This window comes from Leucopleurus acutus (assembly GCF_964270905.1).
Source record: "Leucopleurus acutus genome assembly, chromosome: 2".
Classification (NCBI taxonomy): Eukaryota; Metazoa; Chordata; class Mammalia; order Artiodactyla; family Delphinidae; genus Leucopleurus; species Leucopleurus acutus.
In genome coordinates, this window is record NC_139143.1 from 43,536,246 (window position 1) to 43,549,804 (window position 13,559).

Genomic DNA, 13,559 nt, shown 5'->3' on the forward strand with positions numbered 1-13,559 from the left:
TTATACTTTAAAAGATGCTTGCACTGTAGGAGCTCACATATTAGTTGACCAAAGACACAGAAAAACCATAAAAGCAGTATATAATAAGTTATCAGTATGGATTTGAGGGGCTGTGGTAGAGTTTCTGGGTGACTCTTCTTTTCATTTACTCTGCATTGCTTTATTCATTTAGCAGACGATTCTATCAATACTTTTCATTATGCAATGCAGAGGAAGGGAATGCAAACACAGATGAGGCACAATCCCTATTCTAGAGTTGTTGACAGTTGTTAAAGGGGGAACCACAGGTCCCAAATGACGTCATCTGTGCTAAAGTCCTGATACCAAACCTAGATTTAATATTAATACTTGACCTAATTGCAAATTTAACCTTCCCCAGGAATATACTCTTTTTTTTTTTTTTTTTTTTCCGGTACGCGGGCCTCTCACTGTTGTGGCCTCTCCGGTTGCGGAGCACAGGCTCCGGACGCGCAGGCCCAGCGGCCATGGCTCACGGGCCCAGCCGCTCCGCGGCATGTGGGATCTTCCCGGACCGGGGCACGAACCCGTGTCCCCTGCATCGGCAGGCGGACTCTCAACCACTGCGCCACCAGGGAAGCCCCCAGGGATATACTCTTAATTGGGCCAGTCTGGAATTTTCTGGTCAGCACTAATGAGGTAAGCTGCATGATTAGACTCTCATTTTTTCCCCCAAAGAAGGTGACCTATCCTGAAACAATTCTTCCTTTTCTTTTGCTAGTAACTTCCTTGCCCCACTCTCCTTCTATAAAAACCCTCCATTTAGTACAACCCCTCAGAGTGCCCTTGTATTTACTAGGTGGGATGCTGCCCGATTAATGAATTGTTGAATAAAGCCAATTAGATCTTGAATTATGTTTTTTAACATAGTCTAGTGTGGCAGAAAGACATGAACAAATCATTACAAAGTAATGATAATGGGGCTTCCCTGGTGGCGCAGTGGTTGAGAGTCCGCCTGCAGATGCAGGGGACACGGGTCCGTGCCCCGGTCCGGGAAGATCCCACATGCCGCGGAGCGGCTGGGCCCGTGAGCCATGGCCGCTGAGCCTGCGCGTCCGGAGCCTGTGTTCCGCAACGGAAGAGGCCACAACAGTGAGAGGCCCGCGTACCGCCAAAATAAACCAAAAAAACCAAAAAACCAAAAAAACAAAGTAATGATAATGGATGGGGATGAGAATAACATTAGAGACCTTACTGTGTTTTTATGCCTTTATATTTTTTATTATGCTTTATATTTGTTATTTTATTTAAACTTAAGATTTTGTAGGAATTTTACCCCAGTTTTGTAATTGGAGCACAGACAACTAGCTAATGGCTGTAATCATCATGAATAAGAAGCTATGGGAACCCAAAAGCAATTTTACATGCTTCATTCCCAAGACCAAAGCATTCCCCGCATCTCTCTCTTAGCTCATTTGGTTGACTCTGGACTCAGGTCAAATCCTGCCCAGAAGACCACGGAATGGGAAGCCTGGTGCAGAGCTGGCAAATGAGGACATTGTGTTGCTACAGGACTTTGGAGTCCTTCTCAAGTTTGGAATCCACCAGGACCAGCTCCTTTCTGGGAAGCCATATGGTCTGGAAGGTTGGAGACAGGTAAGGCTAGTTGACTTCCTTGAGCTTTTAGACTTCAATGCTGCTTACAGTCTTAGGATACCTGGTATTTGAGAAAGGGGGAGGAGGTAGCACCCAGAGTTGGGTTTTACTTGGGAAAGCACAAGGAATGCACACCTCCACCCCCACCTCCCCGCCTCTACCCACAATGCTGGAGAGAGTTGCAGAAGGTGGACTGTAAACACTGGCAAATATCGACAGATGTGAAGGTCATGGCAAGACCATTTGGCCAAAATCTGTTGGGGAAGGATCAGCCTGAAGTTCAAAGGGACTGGTCAACTGGATTTGCATAAGCAACACTTGGGCTATTTCTGAAACTGAGTTTTAAAACCGGCAACTCTTTTTTATCACCCCTTTGGGTTTTTGCAAAATCCCTCCTTGTACCAACTTCCTTACAGCTACTCTTATTTCCTGTTGTAGAATTTTTTTTTCCTTCCAGGGAAGAGAAATCAAGACAACCCCTTATCTAGGAAGGAGGTGGTTGGTCTGATCTCAAGTGGTGTGAGAAGACCTATTTTGATCTAAACCAGGATCTTAGGCTGGGTTATTTCCAACCCGGGTCAAACAATTTTGATCGCAAGATGTTTTTCTGGTTTATGTGCTGTCTTGTGGATATGTGGCTGATTTCTGCCTCAGATGGTACATATGCTTTTCTAAACCTCAGTTTGTAAGGCATGTGATATCAGTTTGTGGATTATGAGGCATTCTATCTGGGGTGTTAATGAAACTGAAGTTTGTAAAATATATTTCCTTCATTGAAAAATCTCAAATTACTTGGCCTAATGCTCTGAACTAAATAGGGGCATAGTAAATATTTAATGATTTTGCTCTATGAAGTGGGTCATTGTCTGCTACTTTCCCGTTCTGTTCTGGGAACAAAAAATTTACCAATTTCAAAATCTTGAGATGTCTTATTTATGATAAACTCCAGGACCACTATTTGGAAAGAGGATTTTTTTTTTAGGAGTGGATAACTTATGGCTGAACTTGAGTAAAACTCCTGTTATTCTTTTGAAAACAAAACTTTGGGAATCCTCGGGCAGGAAGGGATGTGGATGTACATGGACATGGAAGAGTACAAGGAATCAGAATTAATAATCAAGCCAAAAGACACTTGGATGGGGAATCTAGTAAGTGCTTCCTCAGTGCACGTGATATGTCAAACGAATCGTTTTTTTTTTTTCCCCTCCAACAGAGATCTGTCCAGAACTTCCCCCAGTGGACAATAGCATATTTGTTGCAAAGGAGGGGGAAGGACAAATTCTGGGGACTTACTTATGTAACAATGGCTACCACCTGGTAGGAGAGAAAACCCTTTTTTGTAATGCATCTAAGGGATGGAATGCCTCTGCTCCAGAGTGCCGCTGTAAGTTTGATCTTTCTGCTACTTTGTTCACCTTGTCATCCCTCTGTATTCTTTCATATCGTACCTCCAGTAGGCCATGGTAAGACTTTATAAGAAAGAAAATTCTCAACTTCTAGTAATACATTTTTAAAGCACTCTAGTTGTGGAACTTCTCTTAGTAGGTACATAATCAGCTCTTAGTATTAATTTAGTTGAATTAGTAGACGCAATCATCCCTACAAGAAGGAAAGGATTTCTTTTACATATTAAAACTACTTTTTTGGGGGGGCTGTAATTTGTTTAATATCATATTGCTTTAAAATTTTTAAGTTATGAAAAATTTTAAATATATACAAAAGACAGAACTGTAAAATGAATTCATATGTATGATCAACATGACTTTTTTAATCTACAATTCTGCGTTGCATTATTATTATTTTGAAGTAAATATATCTTATCATTTCATTTCATCCCTCATATAATTTTTTTATTTTTATTTTTTTTTTGCGGTACGCAGGCCTCTCACTGTTGTGGCCTCTCCTGTTGCGGAGCACAGGCTCTGGACGCGAAGGCGCGAAGGCTCAGTGGCCATGGCTCACGGGCCCAGCCGCTCTGCAGCATGTGGGATCGTGCCAGACCAGGGCACGAACCCGTGTCCCCTGCATTGGCAGGCGGATTCTCAACCACTGCGCCACCAGGGAAGCCCCCTAATTTTTTTTTTTAATAAATTTATTTTATTTACTTTATTTTTGGCTGCATTGGGTCTTCGTTGCTGCACGCAGGCTTTCTCTAGTTGTGGTGAGTGGGGGCTGTTCTTCGTCGTAGTGTGCAGGCTTCTGTTGTGGAGCACAGGCTCTAGGTGCACGGACTTCAGTAGTTGTGGCATGTGGGCTCAGTAGTTGTGGCATGTGGGCTCAGTAATTGTGGCTCGCGGCTCTGGAGCGCATGCTCAGTACTTGTGGCGCATGGGCTAAGTTGCTCCGCAGCACGTGGAATCTTCCTGGACCAGGGCTTGAACCCGTGTCCCCTGCATTGACAGGTGGATTCCTAACCACTGCACCACCAGGGAAGCCCCATCATATCATTTTTGAAATGGGAAAATTTATGTTCTCAATTTACAAATGTGATAACAGAAATCTAAGTGATTTGTTCAGGTTCATAAAACTCATTTGTGGTGTCTGTAGAGATGGAGAATAATTAGTCCACATTCTCTTTATTAATACTGTTTTTAGGAATAGCTGGATTAGTTCTCCTTTAAACCTAGAGTGTAAAGTTCTCCTTTATACCTAAAGCACACCTGTATATTTATCCTTTATTCATACAACCAAATTCACATCCCTTTGTATTCTCCTGTTTTTCTACCTGGGCAGAACAAAAGAAAACAAAGCAAAAAATGATGACTAATGTGTGTATTTGACAGGATGAAAGGGAAGGAAACATTTGCCTCAAACATGGGCTCAAGAATTTTGAGCAATGTTTAACATAAGAGAATGATGAACATGCTATTGGTAATTTCCAATTACATGCTTAATTTTAGTAAGTTCAAATGTCAGTTGTCACTCTTGTGCATGATCAAGACATTTTCTACCACAGTTAAGGGCAACCCAGTCTTTTCTCATTCTGCATTGATATGGTTTCGTACCATGTACCAGTCCATATTAAAAGGTGCAGTTTTACTTTCTCATTTTCAATTTTCTTGATGAAGCCTGAGGAGGTCTGGCCTTTGCTGTGGTAGGTTTCCGCTTAGCCCTTTCAGATCTCTGCCTGTTTTCTTCTTCAGTGGGCCACTGTCCTGACCCTTTGCTGGTGAATGGTGAGTTTAGTTCCTTGGAGCCTGTGAATGTGAATGACACTCACGTTTAAATGCAATGAGCATTACGTCCTCAAGGGCAGCAATTGGAGCCGGTGCCTAGAGAACCACACCTGGGTGCCTCCCTTTCCTGTCTGCAAAAGCAGTAAGTATAAGAGAAAAAAAGGGTAAATCCCAAAGGTACTGATCGGCAGTAAAAGTCTAGCCATTCACCACATGCCCACAACGCTGTCCTCTTTTTTGTATCTAGAAAGGGTTTAGGATCTAGCAGGCAGCCAAGAAAGAGCCAAGCTCAACACAAGCAATGCATTCTAATGCAATGATCGGCACCCAAACAATAAACAACACCCGCCCCCCCCCCCCCGCCTCCTCCCCCCCAAGTAGGATTCCTGTACTACTAGATCTAACACAGGGTAGTTTGGGACATCCGACTATATTTTTTTTAAATTTCAAGATTATGTGATAACTTTTTTTTTTGAAAGATAAACAAAAAAAGGGGGAAAAAAGACCATAACTCATCATTGCAAAATTATATAGAATAAGAGTTGAAAATACCTCCTTTTATCACTATAGTTCATAGCTCTCAGAGGTAATTAGTTGGATGTGTTTAATGACTTTTTATTATGTTTACACAGATATTTTAAATAAATGCACACACACACATACCAACACACATATATACCTACAAAGATGGGACTTTGCTATACATATTTTTTAAATAGCTTCTTTTTTCATATAACAATATACATGGGAATCTTTTTCAGATCGGTATGTATAGCTCTACCTCCTGCTTTTTAACTACATGTGGATATGCCATGATTTATTCCATATCTCTCATATTGATGAACATTTATTATACTTCCATATTTTTGCTATTACAAACAATGATGAAATGAATGTTATTGTATATATATATATGTCTATACACATACATCTTTATGTCTATGCTACTATTTCTATAGGATAGAGTCCTAGAATGATTGGTGAGTCATAGGATATCATTATTTGCAAAATATACCTGAAAAATCCAAGAAATTCTACTAAAAACTTCATTCTTAGATACAAAATAAATATTGAAAAATCAACAGTTTTCACTTTCTAGTAATAGTTATCAGATGGATACTGAAATGTAAAAATAATTCCATTCATGACACCTATAGGAAAATTTACCAAAGAACATAAAATAAGACATGACTAAAAGAAAAGATCCTGGATGGGCAGACTTGGTATTACAATGCACTCCTAACCAGAATTTTAAATTAAAAAATAGGAAACAAAAAATTAATTTTAAAATCTCATTTGGAATGGTACACATCTAACATTGCAAATTTATTTATTTCAATACTTTAATTTTTAGAGCAGTTTTAGGTTTCTAATAAAATTGAGAGGAAGATACAGAGATTCCCCCTATTGCCTCTGTTCCCACATATGCACAGCCTCCCCCCTGCCCCCCCCATTATCAACGTCACTCACAAGAGTGGTACATTTGTTACAATTGATAGGCTTACATTGACACATCATTATCACTCAAAGTCCATAGTTTACCTAAGAGTTCACTCTTGGTTTTGTACATTCAATGGATTTGGACCAATGTATAATGACATATGTACATCGTTATTATCTCATACAGAGTATTCTCACCACCCTAAAAATCCTCTGTGCTCTGTTATTTATCACTTTACTTCCCCCACCCCTCTCAACCACTGATCTTTTTATTGTTTCCATAGTTTTGCCTTTTCCAGAATGTCATACAATTAGAATCATACCTTGTGTGGCCTTTTCAGTTTGTCTACTTTCACTTAGTAACATGCATTTATGGTTTCTCCATGTCTTTTCATGGCTTGATAGCTCATTTCTTTTTAGTGCTGAATAATGTTTCATTTCTGGATGTACCACAGTTTACTTATCCATTCACTTTCTGAAGGACATCATGGTTGCTTCCAAGTTTTGATAATTATGAATAAAACTGCTAAAAATATCCATGTGAAGGTTTTTTTTCTATGATGTAAGTTTTCACCTTCTTTGGGAGTTAGATCATGTGGTCAGAGTATATTTAGTTTTGTGAGAAACCACCAGACTGTCTTCCAAAGGGGCTCTACCATTTTGAATTCCCACCAGCAATGTATGAATACTGCTGTTCCAAAACCTTCCCAGCATTTGGTATTGTCAGTGTTCCAGAGACTGACCATTCTAATAGATGTGTAATAGTATCTCACTGTTGTTTTAATTTGCATTTTGCTGATGACATATGATGTAGAGCATCTTTTCATATGCCATCTGTCTATCTTTGGTGAGGTGTCCATTTGGGACACTGGAGTTCCTTAATCAACTCATTGAAATTCTTTTTCCTTTCTTCCACACAACTTTTGAACTCAGGTTTTGATCTTTTAAAAGTTATTTATTAACCGCTCAAGTAATACATCTCTGTTGTGGAAAAATACAGAAAATAAAAGAAGAAAACATTTAATTACCTACAAACCTACCACCCAGAGATAACAGAGTACTTCAGTATATAATTTTCAGACTTTTTTTTTTCTGTTCATATATGTTGGTATGTGCCTGTGTTTTACAAAAATAGTATTATATTATACATGCTCTTTTATGCTTTGCTGTTTTAGTTATCTATTTGTTTTGAAGACTTTGTGTTTCAGTAAATACATAATTATTCTTAATTTAGCTGTTAATCTTTTTTTTTTTTTTGCGGTACGCGGGCCTCTCACTGTTGTGGCCTCTCCCGTTGCGGAGCACAGGCTCCGGACGCGCAGGCTCAGCGGCCATGGCTCACGGGCCCAGCCGCTCCGCGGCATGTGGGATCTTCCTGGACCGAGGCATGAACCCGTGTCCCCTGCATCGGCAGGTGGACTCTCAACCACTGAGCCACCAAGGAAGCCCAGCTGTTAATCTTGATCAACAAGTTTAGACTCATAACCTCAGAGCTGGAAGGGACCTTAGGGATAATATTATTTAGCCTGCTCATCTTATAGATTAAGAAGGAAGCTGAGGACTTCCCTGGTGGCGCAGTGGTTAAGAATCCACCCGCCAGTGCAGGGGACATGGGTTCGAGCCCTGGTCCAGGGAGATCCCACATGCCGCGGAGCAACTAAGCCCATGCGCCACAACAACGGAGCCTGCTCTCTAAAGCCCAAGAGCCACAACTACTGAGCCCACGTGCTACAACAACTGAAGCCCGTGGGCCTAGAGCCCGTGCTCCACCACAACAGAAGCCACTGCAGTGAGAAGCCTGCGCACTGCAGTGAAGAGTAGCCCCCGCTCGCTGCAACTAGAAAAAGCCTGCGTGCAGCAGTGAAGACCCAATGCAGCCAAAAGAAAAATTAATTAATTTTAAAAAAAGAAGGAAGCTGAGAAAGGTAAAATGGCTTATTTCATGCCATTGGTCAGTGGAAGAGCCAAAACCAAAACTCACAACATCTAGTACCTTGTCCGACTCTCTTTCCATAATTTTACAGATTCATTCTCTTTCCTCGCAGCTCTGTTCTCCGTTTTTTGCTGAATCCCTCATATGGTACAACTGTCACACAGGGGTAGTCAACCTGCATTTGAGCTCATGCTATTTACTGTTTCAGGAGTTACTTCTTCCATCTCTACCTATAGCCTAATTTTTCCCTTCTTGTACACTGACAATTAGCATCTCTACAACTTAACCTTCCTTTCCTCAAGTTCCTGCCAATCACAGAGTACTCTCACATCACTAATGACTCAGAGAATGAGCCAGGGGAGGGAGTCTTTCTCATGGATAAATATGACTTAACCAGAAGGAAATGAATGGAGAACATGTCCCAGATCCCACATGGGCTTGTGAAGGTGGCAGGTGCTGGACTACACAGTTGCACTTAGGGCCCTGGCGTTGTTAATTGAGCATTACTGGACTTCACAGCTGTCATTCTTATACTCCTGTCTCTCAGGAGACTGTGGCCCTCCTGAGAATCCAACTCATGGCTATTTTGAAGGAACAGATTTCAACTCGGGATCTACCATTACTTATTACTGTGAAGCGAGGTAAGTGTATTGCAGCCTTTTAAATATGAGACCTTGCCCATTGACTAGTAGCCTTGTTTTGGAAAAGACCCAGTCTATCTCAGCCTAGTCCCCTGATTACCTAGCACATTCTGATATATATATTTTTGAATTGATTTTTAAACATTTTTTAAAATTAATTAATTTATTTTTGGCTGCGTTGCATCTTTGTTGCTGTGCGTGGGCTTTCTCTAGTTGCAGAGAGTGGGGGTTACTCTTCATTGCAGTGCGTGGGCTTCTCATTGCGGTGGCTTCTCTTGTTGCTGAGCCCAGGCTCTAGGCCCGCGGGCTTCAGTAGTTGTGGCACGTGGGCTCAGTAGTTGTGGCTTGCAGGCTCTAGAGCGCAGGCACAGTAGTTGTGGCTCATGGGCTTCGTTGCTCCGCAGCATGTGGGATCTTCTCGGACCAGGGCTCGAACCCGTGTCCCCTGCATTGGCAGGTGGATTCTTAACTACTGTGACACTAGGGAAGTCCTACACATTCTGATTTTGAGAGCTGCTTTAGCCCACTGCCAGCTCTCCCCAAGCCCTAGAAGACAGACTGATCCTCCTGTTTATCCCAATAGAAGTATCACTCTTTTTTCTCTTAGCTAAGACAAGATAAAATATTTAAAATGTATGTTTTTCTGGGGCTTCCCTGGTGGTGCAGTGATTAAGAATCCACCTGCCAATAAAGGGGACACGGGTTCGAGCCCTGGCCCAGGAAGATCCCACATGCCTCAGAGCAACTAAGCCTGTGCGCTACAACTACTGAGCCTGAGCTCTAGAACTTGTGTGCCACAACTACTGAGCCCATGTGCCACAACTACCAAAGCCCGTGCATCTAGAGCCTGTGCTCTGCAACGAGAGAAGCCACTGCGATGAGAAGCCCGCACACCGCAACGAAGAGTAGCCCCTGCTCGCTGCAACTAGAGAAAGCCTGTGCACAGCAAAAGACCCAATGCAGCCACCCCCCCAAAAAAATATGTTTTTCTAAACAGTCTCAGTCCTAGAACAAAAAACTCAAAAAAACCCCACAGAATATATGGAAGTACAGAAATAGAATTATTTAGAATAGAGATTCTTAGGACATAGTAATTAAAGTCTAACCTTAACTTAGACTGCCTGGTCACCTGCTTACAGATCTCCTAACCTTTTCTTTTCCTGGCCTCAATCTTATTAACCCAGAGTCATGTGACCTCACTGGCATTTCAATCTCATTATTTACCTCCAATGCATTTTGCCATCAACTCTCATGTTTTTCTGATTAAGAGCTGAGGCTCCTTTTAAGCAGTTCCCCAAGATTTATTTCAAGGCTGTCTCTAGCTTTCTACTCCTTTTTAGAGCATAGATGACAGATGCTTTTTTTTTTTTTTTTTTTTTTTTTTTTGCGGTACGCGGGCCTCTCACTGTTGTGGCCTCTCCTGTTGCGGAGCACAGGCTCCGGAAGCGCAGGCTTAGCGGCCATGGCCCATGGGCCCAGCTGCTCCGCGGCATGTGGGATCCCCCCGGACCGGGGCACGAACCTGTGTCCCCTACATCGGCAGGTGGACTCTCAACCACTGCGCCACCAGGGAAGCCCGACAGATGCCTTTTTAAAGTACTGAACAATGAAGAGTTTCCTCCCTCACCCTTCCCACCCAAAAACTGTGTGTGTAAAAACACATATTTAGAATTTTTCACTCCTCCATGTCTTACAGTCTGACTCATCACTTGGGTCCTCTTCGCCCCCAGGAGAATGGTTTTGCTTTATGACTGCTTTGTAATATTGAGATAACTTAAGCATGCATTAGGGCTCTGGGGCAGAAAAGTAGATTCTATTACAGTGTGAAATACTGAAATACTGTTACATAAAACCAGCTTTAGTTGCCCAGTTCAAGAAGTGGAAGTGTAAACGTTGTTGCCATTCTTACTTGTGTCCAGGTACTACCTGGTGGGCACACAGCAGCAACAGTGCATTGATGGGGAGTGAAGCAGTACCCTTCCGGTCTGTGAGTTGATCCGAGAAGCTCCCAAACCAGCTGAGTTGGAGTTGGAGAAGGCACTGGTAAGAGTGGGCTCTTTTCTGTCTTATTCACAGCCATGCCTCCAGGGCCTGGTGTCGCTCTTGGCATATGCTCAGTAAATAGCTGTTCAATTTGGAACGTCTTTGAATGCATTGGTCTTGGCCTGATTGTAGAGTGGGGCCTATAAACTAGTAACTCATGTTTTTGTATATGAATTCCCATTCTCCACCATCGTTAATACCTCATGAGGCCCTTTTGGTAGGGGTTGTTGTCTCATGTGCTTTAAAGAGCAAGGTAGGGCTTCCCTGGTGGCGCAGTGGTTGAGAGTCCGCCTGCCGATGCAGGGGACACGGGTTCGTGCCCCGGTCTGGGAAGATCCCACATGCTGCGGAGCGGCTGGGCCTGTGAGCCATGGCCGCTGAGTCTACGCGTCCGGAGCCTGTGCTCCGCAACGGGAGAGGCCACAACAGTGAGAGGCCCGCGTACCGCAAAAAACAAAATAAATAAAGAGCAAGTTACATAAACTTACGTCTTAGACTTGGAAGTATTGCTGCAAAAAGTCTCTAAAATTTTTCTAGACTTCAAAAAAAAATCACAAAAATGCTGAACAGATCCATTTTCATTGAGACTCCTCTCTTAGTCTATATTTATTACTGGGATGACAAGTAGATTTAAGCCACTAAATTTTATTTTCAGAAAATAAAAAAGTACCTCAGGGGCAGGCAGTGATAACTTCCCCCAAGACACACGAAGTTGCAAGATTTTATATATATCTCTGTACCCCAGGGAGAAGAGAGGGACACGTGGCAGCATCCTGAAAGGGGCCCTAGGCAGCCCCCAACCAACCTGCAAATTTAAATGATTCATCATGTTGAAGACCCAGATCTGTACTGAAGCTAGCCTTGTTCTGAGCCCCCATTTGGGCACCTAAACACTACTCATTAGCTTCCGAGTGTAGAGCTGAGTCTCAGTTCTTAAATTGTTAACTTCAAAAAATGTTCTTTCTTCAGCTTGCCTTTCAGGAGAGTAAGGAACTTTGCAAAGCCATAGAGAACTTTACACAAAGATTAAAGAAAAGTGGCTTAACGATGGAGAAAGAAAAATTTTCTCTGGAAATAAGGAAAGCTGAGTTGAAGACAAAAATGTTGCCCTGACATTGTCTGAGCAGACTGAGTAATAGAAATACTCCTATGAATAAAATTTCCTCTTGGCTCTGAAATTGGTTTCAGATTTTTCTTTCTTTGGGCCGAAATGCAACTTCATAGTAACCAGTTGCAGTTGCATGACGCATGGGGTGTGTCTGTGTGTGTGTGTGTGTGTGCGTGTGTGTTGGATGTAGAATGATCAAGTGTGGTGATTGTCTAAGACCAGAATTAGAAACGCATTAATGGGAAGGGAAAGGTTTAATTTCCTGTCTGAAAGAGAATGGGAAGCTCAGATCACAGCTAAGGTACATGCCTTATTTTTTTTTCTCTTTTCTTTTTTTGGCAGTGCCGCACAGGTTGGGGGAATCTTAGTTCCCCAATCAGGGATTGAACCTGGGCCCTTGGCAGTGAAAGCGTGGAGTACTAACCACTGGACTGCCAGGGAATTACTGTTTCATTTTTTAATATGAGATGCAAATTATTAACAAAAATTAACCCCCAATTAACCAAAACTTATGAGGCAAAAATTAATGTCTCATTTTGGGAAAATAGGCTCAGAACAGCTATAGCCTTAAAATGACTTATGGAGACAAAAGTAGAGTTAGAACCCAAACTCTTGCCTGGATCTCCCAGACATCCTGTTTATAAAACCAGGTTTCCAAACCTTCTGTGGTAATATTGCTCACTGCCTTTTGGATGAAACTTAGCCCTCAATTTGAGATGTTGCAACACATATGAATATATTTTCTTATTCTTTTTTCAGTTTGAGATGTTGCAACACATATGAATATATTTTCTTTTCTTTTTTTTTTTTTTGTGGTATGCGGGCCTCTCACTGTTGTGGCCTCTCCCGTTGCGGAGCACAGGCTCCGGACGCACAGGCTCAGCGGCCATGGCTCACGGGCCCTGCCGCTCCGCGACATGTGGGATCCTCCCGGACTGGGGCACGAACCCGCGTCCCCTGCATCGGCAGGTGGACTCTCAACCACTGTGCCACCAGGGAAGCCCTGAATATATTTTCTTATTCTTTTTTCAGAGGGCGAAAGAAATAAGAATCCTTAGGTTTTCTTGTCAAGATTTTATACTGATCTGGTATGACAAGCTTCTCCCATCTCTGACTCTGACCTCTACTCCAAATGCATAGGAACTCTTGGTAAAATACAAACAAAATACAGAAAAGAGCCTGAAATAATGGAAAATCTCTAGGGGAAGTTATGAGGGAGAACAAGAAACAGCCTCTCGGGTAGCCTACAGTCTGTTAATAGACACATATATACATATCATTAATTCAGTGTGTTTAGAATGAAGCACACCCCTCTCATGAAAACTGCTATGGGCGCTTGCATGGGAGGAGGCTGACTTCTGTCTTAAGAGGAGGACGAGGCAGGAAAATGGTCAAGGTAGACGGCACAGTATTTTTTTTTTTTTTGCGGTACACGGGCCTCTCACTGCTGTGGCCTCTCCCCTTGTGGAGCACAGGCTCTGGACGTGCAGGCTCAGCAGCCATGGCTCACGGGCCCAGCCGCTCCACGGCATGTGGAATCTTCCCGGACCGGGGCACGAACCTGTGTCCCCTGCATCGGCAGGCAGACTCTCAACCACTGCGCC

General features: G+C 42.6%; 1 protein-coding gene across 1 annotated transcript; it reads left to right on the forward strand.

Annotated features, from left to right (window-relative positions):
• The first annotated feature begins 255 nt into the window (after window positions 1–255).
• On the forward strand, window positions 256–12,025 carry C4BPB (complement component 4 binding protein beta). Its single transcript, XM_082834050.1, is given in 9 exon segments — window positions 256–657; window positions 1,429–2,271; window positions 2,828–2,998; window positions 4,758–4,830; window positions 4,832–4,932; window positions 8,711–8,804; window positions 10,724–10,769; window positions 10,773–10,847; window positions 11,817–12,025. Coding segments are annotated over 8 exon segments (762 nt in total). The 5' UTR covers window positions 256–657; window positions 1,429–2,213; the 3' UTR covers window positions 11,961–12,025.
• Window positions 12,026–13,559: the final 1,534 nt, after the last annotated feature.